Raw genomic sequence first — 27,664 nt, 5'->3', positions numbered from 1 at the left:
TGCATTCATGGAGATTTTAATATATTTTAATACAATCATAATACTGAACAACATTGCATGTTTTATATGCCAGTCTGAAAGTCTGAAAATGCCTTGTAGAAACACAACAGTTGTATAGAAAGAACAGAAGAGATATGTGAAATATGCACATAGACTTCATAAAAAGAATGTCTGTCTGTCCAAAAGTAATACATATTAAACTGCTGTAAAGCTAAGACTATGTTGGATCAAATAAACAGATGTGATCACTGTTAGACTGGGCAACCTGCTACATCAGATCTGTCTTATATGTTCAGAGTGGAATTATTCTGCATTCATTATATAGTGATGATTATGTTTTGTTTTGTAGTTACCTCAAACATTTACTGAAAGAACGTTTCGTCATGTGGAAACTGGCTGGGTGAAAGTTTCCTTCTAAAGCTAAAAATGTCTAAAGGTGGAAAAGCGTATGAACTAATGCTGTCAGAAAAATCTAAGAAATCACCAAAAATGGATTTGCGACCTTATCTTTACGCAATGGAGATATTCAAGAGTGCTTTCTCTAAATGAAGCATGGGCATATTACAAACGATGTTTTAAGGTTTTTACCAAATTAGGCTGGAATTATAGCTGCATGCTTTCTAAATTCTATCAAAAGGAAAAGTTTCTCATTTCTTCATTTTGACCATATCTGGTAACATGCAGAGAGGATATGTATGTGGCTTCAGGTGATTAAATGAGCAAAGTGTTTATGAAAGATATTTAGAAAATAGTTCGCAATGGAAATTCTATAATTTACTCACCATCATGTCCTTCCAAACATATTCTTTCTTCTGTGGAGCTGGAGCATAAAAGAAGATATTTTAAGCCATTTAAAAACTTTGAAGCAATATGGACTGACAAAAAATCTGAATAATAAAGGTGATGACATGGTCTCTTCAAAAGTCCTACTGACAAGAAATATTTAATATTTAGTTAAAAATGGAAAAGTAAAGCAGGCTTTAGATAATGTAGGCTGCACTCTCAGAAAAAAAGGTACAAAAGCTGTCACTGTGGCGGTATACCTTTACAAAAGGTACACCTTTGTACCTAAAGAGTGCATAAGAGTCCCTCAAAGGTACATATTGGTACCAAACATGTACATATTAGTACCTAAATGGTACATATTAGAACCCTTTTGAAGGGTACTGTCCCAGTGACAGCTTTTGTACCTTTTTTTCTGAGAGTGTATGTACACAAATATACGTATATATCCCTGTGGATATACTGTATTGAAAAACAACTTTGTTACGGGTTAGTGTAACTTTGTAATATTCTTGATGACACACTACAGCGTCTCTTTCAGCAATCTCCTACTGTCCGTGAGCGCGCGTGTTTTCCCGCGGGTTCTGCCTTGTTCTGTGACGTGTGTGAAAATCTGCGAGCAGTTCTGACGCCGGAGCCCATCAGAGATCATTCAGCAGGACGCACAGCTCTGCTTCACAAGGTAAGAGCCTATCACTTCACATCCCTTCTTCATTTAGACCGAATGTTCAGTCACTTTACGAGTTTATTTGTGATTATAAATTCATTTATAGGCTTTTTGAGTAAGACGCATCAGTTCCGTCGACACGAATAAAACACCTGTAGAACAGAGCAGATGTTTCTGTTAGTGACCGTCTGCATAGTCTTTACATTCATAAACGTCTTAAACTGTTACATGGTTTAAGCCTACCATGTGTTATTTTGGAAATACACTGAAACTTTTAGGTAAATCATAAAAGCTCGTAAATATGTTTGTTGTCTCGGTAATAATGATGATGCTGTCTGCATGTGCTAAAGAAAAAAACTCATTAAAATGAGTTTTGATATATTTTTTAGTATAAATAGCCTACTTTAGTATTAGCTTTTATTATTGTTTCTTAAAAACAGAAAAGCTAATGTATTTTAAATATTAAAATATGAATAAAAAATGTCAATGTGGCATAACCAACATGCATTAAGCCATTCTGCTGTCATGTGACAATCAAGTAGGCCTATTCCAAGGAAAATATTTAGTGTTCTTTGCTTGAGGGTTAAACCAACTTTTTTTTTGAGTAAATCATTTTTTTTCTTCTTAAACCAGCCAATGTAAACTTGTTTTTCAATATAGTTTACATTTTAACAAAATTGTTTTTCAGTATTATGATTTGGCAATCTTTTGAGGTTTAATCAGAGCTGTAATTGCATTCATAATGGATGAATATATGTCTCAATCGCTCCCTCAAGTCAATTTGTTTTATCCCCATGGCTTCCTAAAGCTGTTTAGTGGTTTACCAGCAGTTGAGTCAATTCATGAATACTCCCATTAACATTAACACAAACAACTTCCCCTTGTTATTTCTCAATGAATTATGAGACAGCCTGGCTCCAAAGTGACCAACAAGAGTATCCCACATTCTGCAGAGTAAAAAGCCTGCTTGTTGAGTCCATGCATTGACAGAATGTTCTTACGGGGAAAAATAGGCATATACAGAGGGTCCACTTCAATACAGGCAAAAGTCCTGAGAAGGAACAGCTGGTTAAACAAATATTAGGGGCCAAGAGTGTGTAGGCTAAATGTATAAATTAATAATGCATGGCTTTATTTGACACATGAATGAAGCACTCTGTATTGCATGGAGGGCAGGGTTTGCCATCTATCGGTTCGGAGCAACCTTTAATCTTGAGCTTCAGTAAGCCACTATAGGGACATTTTGCCTAATTTTCGTACCCCAGTTGTATATAGTTCGGCCTGGAGCTGTAGCTGAAACTACAAATTATAAAAAGAAACTATACAAATGCAATCTCATATATTCATACCATGCAACTGCATAGTTTCTTTTCAGTCTGTCTGGTCTTTAAGGTGGTAACACCATTGTTTCAGCAGACATAGGGTTCTTTAACTAAAGCTGGTCAATGCAATGCATGTTGCCTTGTTTGCTATTTAGCAGTGGTTAATCAGATCTGTCTGGAGGCTGTTCGGCTGCAGATCTCAAGGTCATGTTGCCAGCTTTCTCAAAGATTCGCCTATTAGTGGTTTGTGATGAACATGGTTGAACTCTGACCTTTTCCTTACATGGTTGCCAGAGCACATTAAACCAGCCAATTTTCCAAATGACCTTTCGTCCTCATTCTCCACCGTGTTGTGATGTATATGAGGGTGGCCTGGGGTGATGCAATTAATTTCACCCCTGGTCTCCTCCAGGTTAATGTCTTGCATAACTTCAGAGTCTGTTTTATCTCATTAAACATTGCTCATTTCATGCTTAGATCAGTGTTGTTAATAAGTTTTGAAGAGATCTACTCAGAAGATCAAAATGTTCTTCATTGGTTATTTGCTGCACTTTAGGTTTAGCAAAGAACATCTTGTTATGAAGAACCATTTTACTTTGTATTGGGATCTTGAGTTGCTGTGCTCTTTGGACATTATAAAAGCTCTTGATGTAACTTCATGAATAAAAAAAATATTCTATGACATCAAGCTATAAAACTCTTTTAGTTTTAATTGTGACCTTCTAGGGAATGTGTTGCCTTTCAAAAGGTCAAAAGGCACTCTGTGGCCCTGTTTACACCAGGTATTAAGATGCGTTTTGGTCGATCCAATCACAATTGGACGATACGAAGTACAGGTGTAAACAGGGTCTAAAATGTTTTGATCCAAGTTTGATTTGAAGACGAAAAACATACCAAGCACAATGTTCTCTCACCATTCCGGATTTCTAACACTCACTCAGTGTCAGAGCAGAAACTAAAGCTGCTGCTTTCCGTGTTGTTTTTCCGCTGTCTCCGTTCGTGTTTATATGTAAATTGAGTGAGCTTATTTCATCCATTAGATCGAAAGATCTGAAAAAGTCTACATTTACCCGTCCATAGACCCTCTCCTCGAAGAAATCAGGATAGAAGTGGTCGAATGCAGACAAAAGAGACAGATTAAAACACAAGGTATAAATGTGACTCCCTCACTGATTTGTGATTTAAAAGACCAAAACACATCTTAATAAAAAGATGTAAACAGGGCCTAAAATACATGAATACATGCCTTTTGAGACTGGACTACAATACAACAGTATAAGTAGACTGTCTTGCTTAATATCTGCTAACACTTTATTTTGATGGTCCCCAAACATCTACTGACTATAAGTAACTTTGCAAGTACATGCCAAATTATTCTACTAACCCTAACCTACAGTAACAGTCTGCTAATACTCTAATAAGAGATGTAGTTGCAAATTAATAAGGGTTCATTGACATGTAGTTGCAAAGTTACTTATAGTTACTAGAATGTCTAATGTGGACCATTGAAATGAAGTTTAACCCAACACTGAGTTTGGAAAATGCTATTTGGACTGAGACAGTTAGCTGACCTTTGTTAAGGACACATAAAACTGCATATTTCAGTTTTAATGATTGTTTCAAAATGCTTCATTTCCTGTAAAGGGAACAAACACAGCCTATTGTTCATAGTAACTAGATAGTTTTTTCTCCTTTTGTTTTCTATTAATACATTTTCATTTATGGTATAAATTTGGAGATGCAGATAGCAGGTCTAACTCTAGGGTGTGGGAGAGTATCCGGGTTGTCGAAGCAATGTGTGGATTGGGTGAAGATGCGGTAGAGAGATGGTTTTAGTTTATGCATCAGCACTGAGGACTCTTTGTGTGTACTAAGGTGGTGCAAGGGTGACGTCAAAACCCACAGAACTCTAATGAGATGCCGGGCGGGTGGATTGGCATGAACTCGCCCCATGTAGCGCTAGGAGAAAATATTCTTTCTTGAACTAACCGTTTATTTGTGGTACGGAATATTTAGCTTTCAAATAAATAGACTCAGTAACAGGCTCTGTTTTTTGCCTTCTAAGTAATTGGCTGTTGATTTCAAGAATGCTACCTGCTGCTGCCCGATCAAGAAGTCCATCTGCTGTCCACCAGTGACGCCTTAAGATTCCATTTTTGGAGTCGGTATGAGCACCCCTGTTAACAAGCCCAGGTTGTGCCGCCAAGTCAAAGGCTCTTTATACACTCAGCACAGAGACCTTCCTAAAGCTGGAGTCTATGAATAGGAGGTACATTGTCTTAAACGAACATGGAACATACTATAAAAACAGTAAGGAACAGGTACAAGCTGAATGAAAGGCTATATTTACATAACTGCCATTCCCCCCATTAATTTAATGAAACTGGAACTTTGCTTTAAAGATGTCATAAGCTTTTCCACTTAAAGTTTTGGTTAGAAATTGTTTAGAAATATAGCTGCAATCAGAAAATACTTAAGTCAAATCCAAATTAATTCACAGTACAGCAGATTTACATATTTTAGGATAGTCATCCCATTTTGTGTACTTTGTTTTCATCAAATCCATTTCCAAACAGTTTACTATATGAAAAAAAAATGGCACTGCATCAGGAGTGACACAGATTAGGGTAAGAAATCACTCAATGTTGTACAATAGGTTTGAAAAACTGAAAACAAACGTAATTAAGCAGAAATTGATCAAATATTAGTTACACACCAGTTTTATTAGACATTGAAAAGTCTTAAGTTTAAATATAAAATATATTGCTTATTATTGTTAATTTATGTTAGCTATTGCATCATGTTCATAAATGAGATCTTATCGTAAAATGTTACCAGAAAATGTATTTCTTATTCATTTACCTCACACCACAAAAGTTTTATATGTGGATCTTAGACAGCCTCTTTGTATTATCCCGAACAGAGTCTCTTTATTGTTCATTATGAATGGCTGAACTGTTTTCTGACCTGTGCATATTGTTTTTTAAATAATGTGAAATATTAGAATATTTTAATATAAGAAGGTAACCCCTTTAACTAATCTATAATTCAGTACAATTCCAATCATACAGGTTTGGAACAACATGAGGATGAATAAATGATGAATATTTGTATTTGTTTGGGTCACTTACCCTATTTATTTAATTCACAGAATGCAAAAAAGAGGCTGCAAACCACGTCCATGTGTAGTAATAAACTTCCATGACAAAAATGCTGCGTATGACACCTGTAACAAATGGATTTGACTTGAGAACAGAGTGCATGAAATGAACTCACTTTATTAAGTGCTTGCAGAGAGTGGAGGTCGAACACACGCCTGACCTCTAGAGAAAACACATGGAAAGATTTTAAATGTTGTGACATGGCTCTTAAGTTTTGGGAGTGGTGCTTTGGTAACCGAAGACTGCGTAATGACCCGTCCAATTACCCCATCAATGGGGCCAGTCTTATCCATGTTGGTGTGCTAAATCTCCAGAAGTGTCAGTGGGTCTTTCCATACAGTTTAGACTAGAAAATGCAATGCACAAGGTGAAGCAAAATTCAATCAATGCTGCCTGAAAGCATCAGATCTACAGAGTATTTAATTACAATTTAAAATTGTTAAGATGGTTAAGATTTTCAAACAGAGTGAATCATGTCTCCATTTTTTTTTTTACTCAATGTGGCTCTAATGCCAGGTTCAGACTACACAATATCACCACGATTTTGGCACAATCCCTTTGACGTAGGGTGTTGTGTTTAATTGTATAAGGCAATGTGCGTCGGGCGCAAGAGTCAATAGTTTATAGTGTGTCATAGTAGACGACAACCGATGCAGCGTGTGCGACGTTTCACTACGTCCCGACAGAAAAACTAGCATGTTTAAGTTTTTTCCTGGTCCTCTACGATGGGTTCTGTCACATTTGTGGCATTGACCAATAGGAGCTCTTCCATACACAGCTTTCAAACATGGTGAAACGAAAAAGGTTTTGTATATCAAAAAGTTTTGGTTTGATCAAACTGTCAGTCCAAATACGATTTTTGTGCAAATCCGATTGAAATCCGATCAGATATAGCAAGTGTGAACGGCCAAAAATCACATGAAATGAGATATTCTACAAATCTGCTTCGAGCTACATTCATATGTGGTTTGAAATCCTATTCTAGAAATTCAGTCAGACATTGTTATAAGAAACATGCTGAAAGTCACTTCAGAAACAAGGTTATGTTGTTGCAAAGTCCAGAACGAGCAGAAAATGAAAATATAATGGAGACATGTTTTGAAACCGGTGGAGACAACGGCACGGAATAAAGCCGCTCATACGTTTCTGCCACTGCCTCAAAAGATGCAGTAGTCCAGCGCGGCGGCTACACATTGGCATGTTGTAAATACGTGACAAACCCACAATGTCATTGCTATAAAAACCAATGCAGATATTCCAGAAAATGAAAGAGCGGCATGACACAAAAACGAGTAACCCACTTCTAGCCAAAATAACCTTGAATTATGATATTCCATCATGTAAGCAAAGTCAACAGCTATTTCAAGGTGTTTGGTTTCATTTCTTTGACATGTTCTATGCATAGCCTGTGCGTCTTCTCTTGGGCTATGGTTAGACGTCTATTACATTTTGGATGGCTTTTAGACATCTTTTAAACGCTTGCTGGGTTGTTACAGACAAAAATATTGTGTAGTCTGAACCCGAAATAAGACAGATATTTTACTATAACTAAATGTATCTTAATGGTAGGACATGTTGAGTAAATTAAACAGGATGTTTCTGAGAAAAACCTGTTTGAGTGACATACATTAAAAATAAGCCTGATTTCAATGCAAATGAGAGGTTTTAGGATTCCATTCATACACTGTCATCGGCCTAATGTCTGGTGCAGAAAGATTGTGTGGCCTTCAAAGACAGCGAGTCGTTTGAAGGGTGAAAACAGTCCTCTTATTGATGTTATGGAGATTAAGTGATACGATGCACTTTGTAGAATCAAACGTAACCTTTAAGCACGAGTCATTGAAATCACAGGTTTACACTGCATCTATTTGTGTTGACCTGTTTCTGTATTCACCTGAAAATCACCACTGCCATCTGCACAGGTCTACTGTGGACTTAGCAGGTTTACTGCCTTAGGCCATTCAATTATGTCTACCTTTCCTCGCAAGAATAATTAACCCATTTACCAAACCCATTACAGACTAAATCTTAATCTAACATGCGCATTTATTCATCTCACGTTGAAATTAGAGCATGCTCTCTATTTCTGCTATCAAGTGTGTTTTTAGGATTGCTAAAGGACATCTATGTGCTGTAAGTTTAGTTTAACATCTTAATTAAAATAGCCAAATGTAGACTGATTAATCAGTATGGATTATATTTAATGGTCCATTACTAGTAAAGATGTATTGCATTTCTTTGACAAACTGCAATTATACTTTGCAATGCTTTCTGAAAGAGCACATTGCTCAGGTTGACTAGCGTAATGCAGGATCACTGAAAGTTACATTTTCTATATTTGTCTAGCACTCAATAAATTAAAGTGAAAAAAAAAAAAAACTCAACCACTATCACTTCTCGAGATCTACTGCCAAATGAAGAAAGGAATAGCCCTCATAGTGTTGTAAAGTGATCAGCTACGACTACTCAAATCAACCACTTAAGGGATTATGTTTTGGCATATTAGGGAATGGGGTCAAAGGGGAATGAGGTTCTGGCCAAAAAGAATCCATAATCTCCCTGAGTTTTACAGCTGCTCAGAAACCAGTAGGATTTGTTGGGGAATGACATAATGAAATGCCCCCCAAGTTGTCTCAATGACCATTGTGTAGTCAAACTTTGTATACTGTCAAGTCGTGCATTTAGTCTCCGAACCTAGACTTGTCTAGCAGAATTTTTTATTGTACTAACAAAAGACTTTTTTTAACAAAAGTTCTAAGTAAAGACTGTAAATATTTAGTTCTATTTCGAAACACAAATCTTTTTTTTATCTTTGAAATTGTTTTTTTTTTATAAGCCATACACACTGCATTAAAAAGTACTATTTACATGAGAATACATGGGAAGGTTAATTTCAGAGACATTGCTATCAAACATCACTTTAAAATGACACTAATAGACATGTGCTTAAAAGCCCAGTTAGCTAAACACTTTACATCATTCCCTTAAAAAGTATAACAAAAGAAAGGTTTGGGTCTTGCAAAAGAGATTTCCATATGAGGATTGGAAAGTTCTACAGAAACAATCTGGGACAAGCTGTGCTTGAGTTTAACAAGCATGTTTAATCAGGACCGATTCCAGACCTCAGATCGTTGACAAGTTATTTATTTTCTTCACAGTTGATGCCATGGTTTTCTACTTGTTCCTCTGCAGCAAGAGTTTGCAAGTGACCTGGTCAAAGACCTTGAGCATGATTAATGAAAAATTGGCATTGTTGTTAAATAATAAATGAAGCTGGCAATGCTTATTTCAAAGATCAGGATTTAATGTCAAGGTGGTAACAGCAACCTGCCTTAAATGTACAAAAACAAGAGGAGTACAAGGTTAAGTATTAGAGTATTGAGTCACTTTTTAAACTGGGCTGTCTTAAAGCAAATTCACCAATCAGATTTGTTTTCTGGCAGCAACTGACTTCAACAACAAGGGACTTTTTCCCCCAATTGCAGAATCGGTGCCTCTTCCCAGAAGATAAGTTCTCAAGTTGTGCAAGACTAAGATTCTTGTGATGCTTATGTGAATTAGCTGGTGGTCTGGCACTGTTTCTAAACCATTGCTGTTTTCTGATCAACTGCAGTCTATGCGTTTAGGACGTTTACCCACATTTAAAAAATCAAGGCATAGATTGTTCTCCCTGTGCTTGACCTCACTCAATACAATGGAGTGTCACAAAGGAATGTGGTTGGTAACAGTGTTCTCTGTCAACAGCACAGTTAGTGTGGAATGGATAAGAGTTAAAGGTCTGTGTTTGGTTAACCGTCAGCATGCAAACCAGAGCATGTTTGACAGTCGTTACACTAAAAAGGCCTTAGGGTCATGTTGGCGGGAACAAATTCTTTTAACAGTAATAGTTGTGCCGTAAAATAGCCTCGTTGGGTAATTCAGCACAGCAGACCCATGTGGTGTCCTCCAAGCCCCTACCTAATGCAGGGTATTACTTTTTTTTAAACAATGCCTAGAGCTCGTTTGCATTGTTTTTTGTCCTTTTTTTTTTTTTTAGCAACAGAGGACTTGGTATCCTTCTCCTACCCTGAACCCATATGATTTGACCTTGTCACAGTTGAGCAAGCTCACTGTACCGAGGTAACTTATCTGTCACAGGAGAGGGCACTGCATCTGCGAGTCCTCACTGTTATCAGCGGTGGCTTCCTGGTATGCGTAATGACTGTTTGCAGGCTGGGTTTGGGGGGGTTGGCTATTCTGCAGAGCAGTTCTGCTGACTGCAGTAGAGAGGAACTACCTCAGTGCGTCAGCACTCTGAAATGAATGAAGAAAAAACGAATCAATCAGAGTGACTGCAGAGAGGGAAGAGTCAACACACTTTCTAAACCTGATCTTTTGTGTAGCCGTCCTCACATGCGCTAGTGGCTGGGAGCACACGCTCCGTAAGATGGTAAGTCCTTTCTGAGCTTGGTGTCTGTAGGGAAACGAACTGTGTTGTAGAAGTGTGCCTGCAAAGTTTTGTGCTAGTTTGTGCCGTAGTGAGCATCTTAACTGCACTTTTCTCACACTTCAGTGCCTCTTAAGGTGAAGGGTACAGGAGGCAGTCCTGCAGCACTGTCGGATTGCACTGATATTAATTGGGATTTATGCATGCGTGAAAAGTTTAACGGTCCTAGTCATTTATTTCTGTAGCTGTCCTTTTTATGTCAGTATCTTTCTAAACGATGTGCCGAAAAGGACACTGTGTGCGCTTGTGTCTAGGTGATAGCACTGCACTGGGGAGTTACTGCAGATGGAAACGTGCATGCAATCTGGTGCAAGTCACAAAATACTGAACTCTCTCACAAACTCCATAAAGCCTAAAAATATAATTGTAAAGAATATCTCCTTCATAATATGAACTAGTTGGGATATACAGTAGATATATGGTTTTGTAAAATGCAAACTGTCTGACAGCCCTTATTCTTGTGTTCTCTATGTAGTGAAGTACCCCCCAACCCCCCGGTGCTATAAATCAAGATGGCCTTCCTGCTTCTCTTCCTCTTGGTCCTCTCCGAGAGCCGAGCTGACAACTTTGATGAGGCATACAGTGACCTGGAACACTACAGGACAATATACATATCAGGTAAGAGATGGGAAAAGGTGTGTTTGTGTGTGAAAGTAAATTGTAGAAAGACAGTGTAGAAAGATAGAGAGGGGGTTGTACTGCCCATCCCCTAAATGGTGCTCCCCCTCCAGCATTTCTTAACAGGGGCACTCACCGTAATTATCTCATTGGGTGTTGGCTTAGGTGATTCAAAACCCTCTGGCTCCCATCACAGGACGCAAAGTGGCTGGAATTACTTACTACAAGTGTTAAATAATTGATAAGCTCCATATTTACTCAGGCTGAGATATGATAATAGTATCAGCCTCCCTGACCGCATATGCAAAATAACCAAGATTAGTTTGTGTGAACAACAATATATTAAGTATAAGTATAAAAACACCATAATGTGTCGACAAGAAAAGATGCAATGACAAGTGATTACAACTATCTCTGTAAAATGTTGACCCAAACAACCACATCAAATGCACAAGTCTTGGTAGCTTGGGTTCAATTTCTATTTTGAATCATGCAAAGTAGCCATCAGTGAAATCCCATTTGTTCAAAAAAAAAAAAAGGAAATCATGTGGCACTTACCTTCCAACATTTTTAAAGACGAAAACTTGTTGCATTGCACCTGGTTAGGACACTGTGCCAGTGCCTGTATTTTAAAGCTTGGTTGACGTTTTGACAGAGAAGCAGAGAACCCTTAACAGAAGCTGAAGAAGCTGACACCCTGTCTATGGGGAAGAGTATGGGAGAGTTTTATTTTGATATACAAATCCCTCTAACAGTTATTTTATAAATGAAAACTGTCAGGCACTTCTATAGTTATATGTGCACTAAAATGGTTGCAAGAGTAGCAACACCTACTGGAGTGTCTCCATTGGAAGAGCATGCACAGTTTCTGTCATAAACATGTAGGGGAGTTTTATTCCTAAGAAATGTAGCAAACATGATGATTCATGAATTTGCATAACCACAACAGCATGTAGCAATAAGACAAAGAGAGATTCACAATATCATCTTTGTGAAACGCCTTATTGTTATTGGACACCAACCAATGCAACAGGGACAAAAAGAATCAGAGCCATGGCTATTAAATCAGTTGCAATCTGCATTAATATTGTATCTATTTCTTTACTTACTACTTGCATGAATATCTGAATATCACTTTCTTTGATTTTTAGAAAATGGCCCCCGACTCTCAGTTGACACAGCACAACCCAAAGTAATTTCACAACGTGGAGGCAACGCAACACTGCCATGCAAGTTCAACCGGGATCCCTCATCTGCCCCAAATCCCAAACTGAGGATTAAATGGACTAAACTGACTTCAGACTATCTTAAGGAAATCGATGTTTTCGTAGCTTTGGGCTTTCACAAAAAGAGCTACGGTCAATTCCATGGCCGTGTGCACCTTCAGGCTGCCAGCGAGAATGATGCCTCACTGGTTATCACTGAGATCATGCTGGAGGATTATGGGAAATACAAGTGTGAAGTCATCGATGGCTTGGAGGATGATACAGCAGTTGTATCCCTTGACCTGCAAGGTAAAGCAGAGATTCATGTTATCTTGCTGGTTTTTCCTGCACAATCTCAAGGAAATTTTCCTCTAGCAACATTTAGCCTATTCACACAACACTAGGTCTTTAAAGGATTAGTTCACTTTCAAAAAATGTTTTGCTGATAATTTACTCACCCCGATGTCATCCAAGATATCCATGTCTTTCTTTCTTCAATCGAAAAGAAATTAAGGTTTTTGAGGAAAACATTCCAGGATTTTTCTACACAGAATGGACTTCAATGGCAATCAACAATTCCAATGTTCAAAGAAGGTTCAAATGTCCGTCTCAATGCAGCTTCAAAGGCTCGACATGATCCCAGTCGAGAAGTAAGGGTCTTATCTAGCGAAACGATCAGTAATTAAAAAAATAAAAATAAAAATTCTATACTTTTTAACCACAAATGCCCATCTTGTACGATCTTTGAGATGTGCCACATATTACGTCATCACGTTGGAAAGGTCACAGAATTTTTTTTTTAATAATAATAATAAATTAAAACAAAGATGTCGGACGATTTTGAAGTTGGAGGAGAAGCTGAGATGAAATTTTTCACCCTTCCCTACCTTTTTGAATTGGAGTACACAGACAAATAACTTAGATGACGTGACACGTGACCTTTCCAACGCAATGACGCAATGCGTGGCACATCTCAGAGATGGTACACGACGAGCATTTATGGTTAAAAAGTATATACAGTATATATTTCATTTTTTAGAAAATGACCGATCATTTCGCAGGATAAGACCCTTATTTCTCGACTGGGATCGTGTAGAGACTTTGAAGCTGCATTGAGACGGACATTTGAACCTTCTTTGAACATTGGTATAGTTGGTTACCATTGAAGTCCATTATATGAAATCCTGGAACGCTTTCCTCAAAAACCTTAATTTCTTTTTGACTAATGAAAGAAAGACATGGATATCTTAGATAACATCGGGGTGAGTAAATTATCAGCAAAAGTTTTTGAGAAAGTGAACTTATCCTTTAAGGTACTGTAGTTTTAGTTTTGTTTCAGAAGATTTTGTTAAGTCTTACCTTGGTGCTTGAAGATGCTTGAAGTTTTGCTGGTGAACAACATGGCTAGCAGGTCTACCAGTCGTCATTTGGTTGTGTTAATGCAAGTATTGTACGTTATCATTAACCAAATTGTTTTCTATCTATATTCTGTACATCTTCTGCATCTTTTCAAACATGGTATCCTCTAAAGTGGCCACATTTTGTTGGTGCATGTAAAAATGTTGCTACAGCAACATTACCATTGTGACACTGGGCTGGATTTTTTGGAATATTACACAGTACTATACACAGTTTATGCAACATCCTTGGCTGTTCCTCAAGCCAATTAGATATGAGATAGCATTGTGCTGACTCTCTTCACACTGTGTGCAAGGTACACACTATTTAATAGTCTTATAATGCAGACTAGAACAACTTTTAAATCTGGACCATCAGCAAGATCCTGACACAAGAGCAATCAGGGCCAAATAATGGGACATTTATTTGGTCCTTGCTGTCTGCATTCTTGGCATTACTTCAGCTGAATGCAATAAATCAAAATTTAGATGGTCCATTGGAAAAAAAACTGATTTAGCAATCAGGAATTTGATTATTGCCAGATTACACACATAATAAAAAGACCTCTAATATGAAATTATAGAATTCCATACCTTTTCTGTTCTTCTACTTTCTACAGGCATTGTGTTTCCATATTTTCCTCGACTGGGTCGTTACAACCTGAACTTCCCTGATGCTGAGAAAGCTTGCAGTGACCAGGATGCCATTGTGGCATCTTTCGACCAGCTGTACGATGCCTGGAGAGACGGGTTGGATTGGTGCAATGCAGGGTGGCTCAGTGACGGATCGGTGCAATACCCCATCACCAAACCCAGAGAGCCATGTGGAGGCAAAAACACCATTCCTGGTGTGAGGAATTATGGGATGCGTGACAAGCAAAAAGAAAGATATGATGTCTTCTGTTTCACCTCTAACTACAAAGGTTAGTCCTTTCCAACTGTTTGATAAAAGACATTTGAAATAGGCTAGCAGCTCCAAAAAATGTAAAGCAACTGATCTGATACATAATGTGTAGAAAAAACTAATTGAGTTCAGCCATGCAAAGAATCTCTAATGAAAATGATTGGCTTTGAGAATAAACACTTTCCCTTTTCTTTTTTTCCAGGACGTTTCTATTATTTGATACACCCTTCCAAGCTTACATATAATGAAGCAGTGCAGGCATGTCAAAAGGATGGTGCTCAGATTGCCAAAGTCGGGCAGATGTACGCAGCATGGAAGCTTCTGGGCTACGACCGCTGCGACGCAGGCTGGCTGGCAGACGGTAGTGTACGATACCCGATCTCAAGACCACGCAGACGGTGCAGTCCCACAGAGGCCGCCGTACGCTTCTCTGGATTCCCAGACAAGAAGCACAAACTCTACGGTGTCTACTGCTACAAGAGTGACAACTGAGCATACAAACCATACAACTCACGAACTAAATGTAATAATGTAAGGCGTTAGTTCGAGTGCATTAAAACTGTGACAAAGTCTCTAGATACTGTAATACAGAAGGATTTGAGGATAAAGAAAGTATTTGGTGTTTGTTTGAAGGAAAGATTCTGTAGGATTAGGCACCTCAGGCGCCCTCTTCCCTCAAAATCAGGAATTCACTACAAGATGGCAACAGGACAGGAATAGTATTCATAGGATGCCACAGAAATTATAGCTACGTATTTCAGGTCTGAACTATCATATACAGCAGTGCTGAAGGAAGAGATATTTGACAAGATTGCAGTAGAAATTCACACTGTGCTCTTCCATTTAGCATGCAGTAGCCTGAGGGATGTTCTAGAACCGAATGACAAAAAAGCTTAAATACTTTCAACTGATACCTTTGGGCAATTAGTTTGTCATTCAAGAACATCATATCCCATATAAATAGCATGATGGAAAATATATTTTCTGTTGATAGGAAAACAAATTCAACAAAAGTGCTAAATACCATACATACCATACAAGTTATGGCACAATGAACGCGATTTTTCCTTTTGCCATCCTTACAGGGTGCTAAATTATATTATTTCTTAAAAACATACCTTTTTAAATTTAGTTCAAAAACAGTTTATGTGTGGACCAAACCATGTTGAGTTATATGTCGCATTAAGAAACAAAACATTGTTCTGTGATTTTTTTTTAACTATTGAAATATACAAGTAGTGTGTTTATAAATGTATGTTAATTATCTTTTTCTTGAAAAAATGTGTTTATAAGATGTCTCCCCTACGTCACAGTGTAACAACTTCAGAGCTCCACTGTATCGACCTTGTCACTGTCAAACATTTTTTTGTCTCCAGGATGATGAAGAAATTTGTTGTTCATACCACAGACATGTGTTTCAAAAGTAAATCAATTGTTTCTAGTATTTCTGTTCTGTTCTATTTCAGACCTGAAATTCATCAATTCATGACACCATAGAAAACCTATCTTCAAACATAGCCCATAGCGATGGTGCCAAATGTTAATACAAATTAGTTTGCTAGAGGAAGTCGTGCTAAAGAAAGCACACGGCCCAGTTTCTAGCCCATGTGATGAGTAGTTTTAGTCTATGCATGTTACCGTTTACAAATAGCAAGACTGAGGTGGTCAAAAAGATGACAGTGCTAATGACCATGTTGTGTTACTTAGTAAAAGAAAAACAGCACAATGAAATTTATCTTCTATTGTAGAAAAAAATGGACCTTGCAGGTAAAGGTTTACTCAAAGACGAAGCAAAAAAATAATGGCACAACAAAAAAGTGCATAGTTAGCATGTTGCATTCAGTCTTGTCTATGAAGCAGTAGACCTTCAAAAAAACATGTCAAGCCAAGGCATTTGGAAACAAACAATTAAAACAGACTGCCAAGCTAAGACAAAAACAACTTAATATTGTTTTATTCTTGTTATCATCACTATTAGATTCAACACAGCCAGTTTAGAACTAGGTCAAGAGTTTTAGCCGCTACACTAAATTACCAGCTCCACAAAATATTTCTAAATATTAAAGGTTTCAAAATAATTGCATATGTATTCACATTCATTTTTATTTTGTTTTGACTCTGGCAACTGTACATGTGCCTTGTTTACAAGACTTCAGAATAAATTTTAGAACTGGATGCTTAGATATGTCTTTATAGGCAGCGTTAACATTTTTTCACCCTTGTTTTGTGTACATAAAGTAATTAAACGGATGATTTGACTGTATCAATGTAAAAAAAAAAAAACATTGACCCAAAAAAATAAACAATCAGTCAAGTACATATTTGGTGTGGTTGTTTTCTTACTGCCAAAACACACACACAAAAAAAGAAAATAAAAAATGGCAAGGAAGAGAAATCGCAAATATGTCATTATATTTGTTTTGCCAGTTCTCTCACATAATTTTTGTCTCAGCTAATTGGCTCAATAAATAAATAAATTAAATAAATACGAATTAAAACCCCCAAAACATATGGCAGGGATGAAGTTGGTATCTAAAAACTGTAGCCTACGTTATATTTTAATCATGTTATTCGAACCTGCAAAATTTAACAACAGGATTCATCAACATTGCCGACTATAGGCCTACAGTAGGCTACGATGGCCTAAAGGCTAACTAGCCTATGTCATGGACTAATGCCATGAAGCTATTTGTTATGGGTCTTTAACTAAAGATAGTTGTGGCAACTGTGTATTTTCACTTTAGTTTTTTCAGGTCAGGGGTCAATTAAACTGAAACCATATTTCTGGTCTCAATACACTTGCTAACACTAGCCAAAGTCACTCAGAAAACACAAGTGGAATGACATATTTACCCTCTTGGAACTGATCAATTTACAGATGTAATCTCAAAGTGTTCATGTTTAACCATCCCCATCCTTACCTTGTCAACGTTAGCAAAGTCGGTTAAGGCGTCGAGAAGAAAGTCGTCAAAACAGAGTCTGTTCATTCCCGTCACACGTCAACTTCAAGATGGCGCGGGAAAATCTCCGTTACCGTTACATCGCCCTCTTTTGGTCAGCATCAGCCATAATAACTTTCTATCACAATTAACGTGGAATTTTTTATGAAATTAAGCAATCAAACACACGGTTTAAACGTGTTCATAATATACTAATAGCGCTTTATTATTTAAAATCTCACAGTTCATTCATTGTTATAGGCCTATGTATCTTCAGCAATAAATTAAACTTCTATGGCTTCATGTAACATTTGTAATAATGTTTGACAAAACTGCTAGTTCATTCAACCACACATACAGTATTCATATTTTCATATTTTACCATGACATTCATTTAAAAAAGTAAAAATGATTACAAACCCACATATTAAAAAAAAACTAAAATATATATGTCGATGCCATATGAGAATATGATTATGAGAGTGTACAATAGTTTGGTGTTATCGGAGTAATCCTCACAACTAGAGAGGATGCTGCCGAGGAAGATGACGATAAAGATTTGTTTTCCAGTCATGAGTTGCAGTCCTTTCAGCATTGTTTGTCCTCCAGCCCCGTGACATCCCTTTTTCATCCCTCACCACAATGTCAAACAATATAATGCCTATTGTTCTTTTACTCTTCGTACATGCGTACTGTAATTGTTTTGTTTATACTCTGCTCGTACCATAGTGCTCTTTTATTGAGCCACAGAGAAAAGGAAATCCCGTTCTTTGTAAGCAAAGTATACGGATGATTTTTAAAAAAATTACAGTCAACATTCACAGCTGTTTTTACTTGTTCATTATCTCTACTATATACATTTCAACCAGAGACCCCCCTCCCCTTGTCAAAACATTAAGACATTATTACAATATGCGATGTACACTATTGCATAGTCAAAGATAAAGTACACTCTCAGTGGGTGTGTGATGGTGTTTTTTGCAGTCCCTCAGGGTAATTCACTTCGGCTCTAAAACATTCATCAGGCACATAGTTTGGCTTCGCCCCTTTCGACTGAAGACCTTCTCTGTGGATGTGAAGCATCTGTAGCTCTGGATGGAGATCAGTGTATGGAGTCCTCAGTTGTTTTTAACCAGCGATGATGGTACTGCGCCGACTCACTGTAGCGTCTCTTACTGTTGTTGTAATAGTTATTGTTTTGATATTTGTGTGCATACGTCTTCTGGTAGGTAGATGCTGCAGATTAAAAGGCAAAGATATGTTAACTTTTACCCAAAAATGAAATTTTTGTCATTATTTACTCAAAATATATATTTTTTTGCTAAATGTCTTGAGTGAGACTTTCATTTGATATGAAGGTTTTTATTTTTTTGAATAATCACTTAAATAGCAAAAATGCTTTTGTGTGACTTCAGAAGACCTGGAATGCACTTTCTATTGTTTTTTAAAGGGGAAAGAGCGCTAAAGTAATTTTCAATATTCAAAAATCATTAAAAATGGTTTCAGTTAATACAAAAAATACATTTATAAAAACTTAGATGAAAAACGTAAACTTAAAAACCTAAAAATGCACTTATAAATTGTAGTCGGTCACTGATTCCAAGTTACAAGACAAAAATTTTAGTTAGTAACATAATCCATTACATTACAAATTTAAGGTAATATGATCTGACTACTTTTTGATTACTTTTAGATTACTTTTGACCTGAATGAATGGCCAATGAATTATGAATAATTTACTGCCATTGTGAGAACAACATGATAATAATCAATATGTATTTTAAAACATAATATAATCTAATTGCAACAAGTACTTAATTTTTGGAATCTGATTACGTAATCCAGATTACATGTAATCAGTTACTACCCAGCACCATATATATGGTGCTGGGTAGTAACTGATTACATGAAATCTAATGTAATACATGTATTAAGTTTAAATACTAGTAAACGTGACCAAAAAAATGACAAAAAAACTTCAAATTAAATGAAAATGAAAACTGAATATATATATATATATATATATATATATATATATATATATATATATATATATATATATATAAAACTTTAATAATATATCAATAATACTAAAACAACACTATAATCAGAAACTTACGATTCAAGCATGTGATTTTGGGCTTGTCCCAGTGGCCATCTTCTTGGCATCTGATAGTAGGAACGTGTCTTTGGATGAAGCCGTCCTTGCAGTGGTACCTGACCAGAGAGTTGATTTCATAGCGCGGCTTCATGCTGCCATAGATATGGGCGTCTTTTATGACAGGGGGCTGACCACAGGACACTGGGACAGAGGAAAAAGAAGGTCAAAGACAATGAACTCACAGTAAGCAACACTGCAGACTAGCTGAGGAGGTCTCACCAGTGCCCTTCTTGCAGGTGAAGGTCAGGTGGTAATTGCACGGCACATCATTCCACTGTCCGTTCTCATGCCAGATCATAACCACGCAGTCCTCGCCCGTGGAGAAGAAGCTGTCCGGCTGACCCTCTCTCCAGTTCTCAAATTGCTAGTGCACAGGAACACAAGTAGAGTGTGTTATCCTATTCGTGCACCACTGCATGTGCCCACACGAGGGTGCAAATATCACATGTAAGAATCAAAATAGAATGAATTTTATACACATCTGGAAGGGCTACATGGGACTTTCCTTGATAAAATGGGGAAAAGGGATGATGCGTTATTCAAACAAAATGTACTGCTGCATTCAATTTGCATGGTTTGAACACTAACATACAAGCCACATTTCATGCGTTTAAAGGCAGAAAAAAAAAAAAAACGGATGACGCAAGGTCATTACAAACATTTATATTCATATTTATCATTTTAATATATGCATATAAATATATACACAAACACGTTTTCATGTTTCATGGGGACTTTCCATAGACATAAGGATTTTATACTGTATAATATATTCTATCCTCAAACCCTAAAACTTGTATTTTCAAACATCACCACTTAATATGATTTATATGTTGTTTTCCTCATCGGGGACCAAAAAATGTAACCGCACAGACAAGGATTTTGGATATTGCGATATTTGTCAGGACATTTTGTCCCCATAACATAGGGTTTACCAGCTTTTATGTTGTAATGACTTTCAGTCACAATAACATACTACTTAACATAAAATAAAAAAGCTACTACTATTTTTGCAGTATGTAGTATGTGTCCACCTTATTTTTAATGTAAGAGCAGGTACAGCAATTATTATCGTAATCATAAACAAAAAGTTTTACTGTTTACTGAACTTTTGATATTCTTCCAGTTATTTACCCATTGCCATTAATAAATCAGAAGTTTCACACATTTACAGGAAATAGCTTACTTCTGTGTTGCAAAATAAGATAAATATACTGTAGACAGTATGCAAATTTTCAGTATGCATGGAATACCTAGATAACATAGAAATTAGCCAAAATATGCATTATACAACCAAAGCACACTACTGTATGTAGAATACTGTATCCCACAATGCATTGCACTCTTCCTATTTTCAGCATGACAAATTAACTACAAAAAACATCAACATTTTTAAAACCTACAGCAATAATTTAATGAATTGTCAAAAGTCAAAACATTCTTAAAACACCCATAATTTTAAGATGATAACTGGACTTCACTTGCTGAAACTTTTGCAAAATGTGCAGTTTTGCATTCTGATTAATATGGTATTTTGGTTACATTTTATTTTAAGGTGTCATTGTTACAGTGTAATTATATATTTTAATATTAATTTATTAATATATTTATTAATATTAATTAATTTAATATCATATAGAGTAATATTAAGCAAGTACATGTACTTACTATAGGGTTAGGGTAGGATTAGGATTTGGTTGAGGGTTAGTTGCATGTAATTATGCATAATTTACTCTTATTATTATTATGGTAAGTACATGTAACATATGTAACAAGGACACTGTAAAATAAAATATTACCGGTATTTTAAATTGATTAATTATTGTTGAGTGCGGTACTTTTTTTTACCGCTTCTGTTACCACACAGGATGATAGAAATGCTAAAGCAAGAACTTTCCTATTAGCATTAGCATCATCTCATGGTTTTCATCTCAACTGTTTCTCAACAGTTGCACTTGGGTGGCAACTAAACCCTAAAACAACTTTTTTTACTTAATGATCTGTAAGACTGGGGCTTTATTAGTGCTGTTCATTGATTCAAGTAAATTTTTTGGGTATAAAGTGTTTTAATTCTACAATATATGGTGTAAAAACGTCTGGGGCGTTTTTACACTTAAAAAAGTAGGCGCCAGTGGTTGCATGCACTTGGCCTGGAAGACCGTGAGTTCCCGCCTCGATCTGGAGTGTGCAACCTGCATTTTACGCGGGATTGCTTCTCCAATGCAATGGAGGTGGAAATTGGAAATTGGAAAAGCGACACACTGCCAAACGCTGCTCCTCCTGCATAGACTCCACCACCACAGCGGTGTCTTGGTGTGAGTGAGCATATATTTTTTATCGCAATTTATGTTCCTTCCTATTAGGCTAAAGTTAGGCTAAACCCTCTGGGGTCGTTTTGCTGGTTTTTTTCAAATAGCAGAAAAATAGACATAAAATACTCCGTCATTTATGGTCATACAGACTTAAGAAATATGAAAAAATAAACACTCTTACAATCCACTTACAATCGAAACAAAACATTGTGCTTTTGTAAAAAAAAGAAAAGAAACAGGGTATTTTTTCTGCCTCACCGTCTCCGTGAACTTTTTTTCTGGAGCGCGTCTCTAAACTTAAACAAAACTCAGCGAATACTAGTCACACAGGCATAAGCAATATATCTTTATAAACATTTAAGTCTCTGCTATTAAATTATCTAATTCAAAACGAAAACAAATATTCTCTGTTTATGTAATCTGTATGAAAAGATAGAGATGTCAGTTGTTCTCATGGCAATTCATTATCTGCTAATGTGAACATGCCTACAGAGAGTGCGTGCTATTGAAACGCGGGTCTCAGGTGCACCCCCCTCCCCCTCCCCCGCCCCCGCCTGTGTTCTCACTAATTTTAGGATCAAACAACCTCATTTAATCATTGTCAAAAAAAACTAAAACAAAACAAGAATGACTCATATCTCTGCAATCCAGGACACCTGGAACACAGAAGTGCATCTAATGAACAGACATTATTAGGATCAAAATAATGAATCCCATCTTACCATAGGGTGTCCATCAGTCCAGCGGAAATCATTGTTAAACATTTTATCATTCAGTCCGATCCACTGATAGTCATGGCCCAAACCTACAAGACAATTACACATCTCTGTCAAGTCCAAACAAACAATCATATAACTTTAGAAGACTTAGTTTAAGAAGATTTAGTGCACAAGTTGTATAGATTTCTGTTTTATGCTACTGGTTATCTGTTTCATTCTGCTGCTATTGGTGGGAAAAATGGATAGTTCCCGCTTCAAACTGCTGTGTCAGACTGGTCAGGAAACTCAAACAAACAGAGCAATGTTTTGATAGCACACCACATGCTTTTGGGGATAATCAACCCACTTATAGTTGTCTCTGCATATTACACTAGGAAATGAGAACATATTTTAACATAGAAAAAACACGTCTTTAAGCTACTAATCTTTTTGTGTGAGGACCTTTGCAAACTTCTTTGACATCTTTAATAGACAGTTAAACCAAACCACACATCAAATGACAAACAAATGCAGAACAAATCGTTTCTGTGCCCGGAGCAGCCAAGATGAGGTCTGTTTAGTTTGGAGTCAACAGCGTGGTCAAGCACTTTTAATATGACATATGCTTTGTTTAATCATTGCAAGATCATTTGGTCCTGAATATCAGTCCCCCCCCCCACCCCACCCCACAGAAATTTGTTGCCTGACACTCAAGATATTTTCACATTTAATTCTATGACATAAAATACATCAATAATACCCCCTTTGGATTCTTGACATGAAAAAGCTGGTTGCTAACAAATGCCTAAATGGGACTACAGAGGTTGCCTGGGACATTAAACGTCATCACAGCGCACAGGTAAACTCATCTACTCACTAGTCCACTTTCACAGCCTCATTGTGTTTATAATCACACTCTTACAATCTATTTTAACTCAAACTTTCAGGGAAAATGTTTTTACATAAAGACATAAGAGTTGGCGGAAACGTAAAGGTGGTGACACTGAAGTCATGTGACCGTGGTGAAGTTCTTTATAGCCTACGTTTAGCTTTTGACTACTGCTGATTGTATTTAGGCTTCAAAAAGTTGTGTTCATTTGTGAAGATGAACAGAACGTGTAAGAATCATAAACTTTTGTTGGTTGCAGAGCTTAAAAATCCTATTGGGTTTTTGTCGAAGGAATGAGTGTGATGCGAATTTTTGGGTTGGCCTACAAAAATACATCATCATCACTGCAGCTCTCTATATACATTACTAAAATAGTTAGGAAGTAAAAGAGTTATGGGTTTGTTCAAGCTCTATGCAACTATCAAGGCAATACAGATGTCTGCTTTGGCAAATACCATTCATAAATTCAATAGTACACAGTTCATGAACAGGAACTTACGATTTACAAAGAGCTGCTCCTCGTGGGACAGGACGCTGGTGAGGTGACCGCCCTGCAGACGACACTCTCTTTCCCCGGCTTCCCATGTCCGTCGGTGTGTGAAGTATTTATAGCAGTGGCTCTGAAACTTGTGCCAGCCAAAGTCACAAACCTCTGTATCTGAAAGTTTGAATAACAGACATTTAACCAGAGTAACACAGACAATACATATTGGATAGCTTCCATAATATCATCCATATCAATGCACCCCTATTCAAATTGCAAATGCTTTTGTAATTCATTATGCAGCTACAGCAAGCATCATAGTGCCCATAGTTTATCAAAGAAAAGAAGTCTCATGATAGCCATTTTCTTTAGCATTAGCCATGAACAAGCCTGTCTTTCACATCATGTATGGTTATGGTGCAGAATGGACACAGAACTGCATCTGTTTTGAGTACTGCCATCAACTGGGTTAACCTAGTGCAAAGCACTTTTTATTCTATGCCATACAATGGAGATCATCAACATTTTACTTGGACTGAAACCCCCTAATGACCGCAGCGCTCAGTGTGAAAGCTAAATGCAAACAATGACATCTAATGAGGCTGGAAAGAAAACTAGTAAATGAGGCCAAGTAAATCATCTCAGACGCACGGCCCATAGTGCTGTTTTCTTTAACTGATTACACGGCATTACAAGCTCACTTCATCCTTTGCCTTGAATGTCCAAACTGCTGTCATAGCATAGTGCATGTACTGTAGGCCTATATTAAAAAAATCTATTATAATTGCTACAATAATATACAAATCTCAAATTTACTTGAGAATGTACTGTATATTATCCCTCCAGTTTCAGTTGCGGATTTTAAATTGCATGCCTACTTATTTCGGGAGACCTACAGTAGAACTAATACAGACAATGGATCAAATCAGGACAAATACTGTAACCACCAGTCAGTAACTAGAAAATGCCTGTTGCATGCAACTTTGGGTCTTTAGGGGCTTTCACACCGGAGGAACCTTTCATAATTCCTCGAACTATTGGCGGAAGTACCCGGATTTTGGCATGTTCGCACCACAGGAACTAGGAACAATTTTCGTTCTAGGAACTCCTTTTGGAGGAACTAATTTAGCTCTTACTTCAGAGTAGGGTCTAAACCAGCACTATAAGAACTACCAGTGACATTAGTGTATGCTGATTGGCTGAACGCACGCGAAACACCTGGCCATTTAAAAAAAAAAAAGATTATAGCCTATATTTTACTCCAGAAACTAACTCTACAAACATGGAAAACAGTGATAGATGGGCCTCTTAACCTTTACTCTAAGGAGAAAATCCAACGCAGCTTTGAGGGGACCAAGCCAAAAACGATTATGTATTTGTACTCAGCAACACTGGACATCAACCACATGGCATACGCTAATACCTTTTCATATACTGTCTACTTTGTATGTATAACAGTTCTATCTAATAACGTATAAGACTGATCGTTAACTAATCGTTAACACGGAGAATGCGTGAAAAGAAGAGGCTCTGGCGTTCTCAGCGCCGTCAAAATAAAAGTCACAACAACAAGCGTGGTTTACGACAATTCAGAGTTCCTACTGGCGGTGCGAACGCAACCAGGAAAATGTTCCTAAGGGAACCATTAGTTCTTGGGGAACCACCCTGGTGCCTAGTTCCTAGAACTACCCAGTGCGAAAGCCCTGTTTGTCAGAAGAAAATGGAGAGCTTTTGTACGTTTCTTGGCTAGGCATCTTGGTCATGACAAGGACTCTTTTTTCCCCCCAAAGTTTTGTCAAATGCTATTTCAAATTTTGGCTGAAATATTGCATTTATCGCAATATCACAAAGTTTAATGCAGCAGCTATGAATTAATTGTTTTCAACTGTCAACAAAGGTCCAAATTCAGCTTCACTGATTAAACAGAACTGTATTTAAAAAAAGTCTTTTTTTATATTGCATGGAACACAGGAGTTTTGGGTCTTTTTACGATCTCCCCTAATCTTTAGCTAAAAAGCCTGAGAAAACAGATGTCCTCAGAGGTGATGTGTTTGAATGGAGAAGATTAGCTCTGCTGACTAATGGCAGCAATATTTTGTATGAAGCTGGAACCAATCCATTGGGGGACCAACGCCCATCACGACCGCCAAGCCTGTGCAAGTGAGCGTAAATGTCAAGTCCTGAGAAGGTTAATAGCTCTCTTCAAAGTTAAGACATGCTCTCATTCATAAGTCGACTGATTATTTTCATAGTGTTAAGCTAAAGGGATACCTCTACACAAGACATAGGGAGGTGTTTAATGGTTTCTATACTGTGGCTTGTCCCCAGCATAACTCAAAGGGGTCTCCATGAGCCTCTTAGACAAACAGCGATTCATTAACTGATTCCAGCTGCTTTCGCAGTACAGACCCATATGCCAATTGCAATCGCCTTGCCAGAATCCTAAGGGGTCTCACCTTTAAGTGAAGGAACAGCAAAGAAGGGCCTTGTCCCAACCCTGCTTCATGTCATCGGAGGAGAATGGCTTGACTTCATCATCCTCGAACATTAAACACTGTCCATAGCCACGTTAAATAGAGATTCAATATTTTCTTTTTTTCTATGAGTTGTTTGTCATAGTGAAAACCACAACAGACACTCCAAAAGGGATGTTCTCATATTTGAAGTGCTTCACTGAACATTTCGATGGGTAATGGGAACTAACTGTAAAAAGGCTCTTACTGCACGCCAAGACACTATATGTCAAAGTGATTTGTACCACTACTTAATACATTTTATCTTAATTTCATGCATATCAGACCTAACCCCTTCTCAGAACAATGTCAAACCAATGGCCAGACTAAATTATCAGCATGCCAGCAGATTTAGCACCTATAGATAAAATGCTTTGTTACCCCTTCAAGTCTCATGTGATGGTTTAGAGACAACATGTCATGAAGACCTGGTATCACACACAATAAGGTTCTATTATACTAACGCAGACTGGTGCATAGATATATACACTAGATGTCGCCTTAAAGACATTCGTTCCAATGAACTGCCGTAGCCAAGGAGACATCTAGTGTATACAGTACCAGTCAAAAGTTTGGAAACGTTACTATTTTTAATGTTTTTGAAAGAAGTCTCTTATGCTCATCAAGCCTGCAGTTAAAAAAAACAACAACAAAAAAACAACGTAATATTATGAAATATTATTACAATTTAAATAATGGTTCTCTTTTTTAATATACTTTAAAATGTAATTTATTTTTGTGATGCAACGCTGAATTTTCATCAGCAAGTTACTCCAGTCTTTGGTGTCTTATGATCCTTCAGAAATCATTCTAATATGTTGATTTATGATCAATGTTGGAAACAGTTGTGCTGCTTAATATTTTTTTTATAACCTGAGATACTTTTTTCAGGATTATTTGATGAATAAAAAGTTAAAAAAGAACTGTATTTATTTAGAATATAAATCTTTTGTAACAATATACACTACCGTTCAAAAGTTTGGGAACAATAACTATTTTTTTTTAAGAAATTAGTACTTTAATTCAACAAGGATGCGTTAAATTGATAAAAGGTGATGGTAACGATTTATATTGTTAGAAATGTTTTTATTTTGAATAAATGCTGTTTTTATGAATAAATGCTGT

At 37.0% G+C, this 27,664-nt stretch overlaps 3 protein-coding genes across 6 annotated transcripts in view; 1 reads left to right on the top strand and 2 right to left on the bottom strand.

Annotated features, from left to right (window-relative positions):
• The window catches only part of LOC308684086 (uncharacterized protein), a 48,579-nt gene extending 30,973 nt beyond the window's left edge, over positions 1-17,606 (bottom strand). For 2 of the 3 annotated variants that reach the window (XM_081355123.1, XM_081355122.1), the window contains exon 1: positions 17,465-17,586. The gene's annotated coding sequence lies outside the window, so the exon portion shown is untranslated. Of the gene's footprint in view, positions 1-17,464 lie in introns of all 3 variants that reach the window. The other variant, XR_014029321.1, reaches the window with a different exon arrangement.
• hapln1b (hyaluronan and proteoglycan link protein 1b) lies at positions 1,380-16,862 on the top strand. 2 transcript variants are annotated; one of them, XM_081355121.1, is made up of 5 exons: positions 1,380-1,465; positions 10,895-11,037; positions 12,189-12,551; positions 14,260-14,562; positions 14,746-16,862. In XM_081355121.1, the coding sequence occupies exons 2-5, from the start codon at positions 10,932-10,934 to the stop codon at positions 15,033-15,035; spliced, it is 1,062 nt and encodes a 353-aa protein (XP_081211247.1). In that variant the 5' UTR covers positions 1,380-1,465; positions 10,895-10,931; the 3' UTR covers positions 15,036-16,862. The 2 variants fall into 2 exon arrangements, with proteins under 2 accessions (XP_081211247.1, XP_081211246.1); XM_081355120.1 differs by lacking the exon at positions 1,380-1,465 and adding an exon at positions 9,743-10,362.
• An 81-nt stretch (positions 17,607-17,687) lies between the features above and the next one.
• The window catches only part of vcanb (versican b), a 30,254-nt gene continuing 20,277 nt past the window's right edge, over positions 17,688-27,664 (bottom strand). The window contains exons 11-15 of the mRNA XM_081355263.1: positions 24,042-24,200; positions 22,678-22,760; positions 19,863-20,007; positions 19,602-19,784; positions 17,688-18,718 (exon numbers count right to left, since the gene is read on the bottom strand). Coding sequence (XP_081211389.1) covers positions 18,585-18,718; positions 19,602-19,784; positions 19,863-20,007; positions 22,678-22,760; positions 24,042-24,200 — 704 coding nt within the window. The 3' untranslated portion in view covers positions 17,688-18,584. The remainder of the gene's footprint in view (positions 18,719-19,601; positions 19,785-19,862; positions 20,008-22,677; positions 22,761-24,041; positions 24,201-27,664) is intronic.

Source organism: Scardinius erythrophthalmus (assembly GCF_964197995.2).
Source record: "Scardinius erythrophthalmus genome assembly, chromosome: 23".
In the NCBI taxonomy this organism is placed as follows: Eukaryota; Metazoa; Chordata; class Actinopteri; order Cypriniformes; family Leuciscidae; genus Scardinius; species Scardinius erythrophthalmus.
Note: the sequence above shows the minus strand (reverse complement) of the source record. Positions and strands in the feature narration are given on the sequence as shown.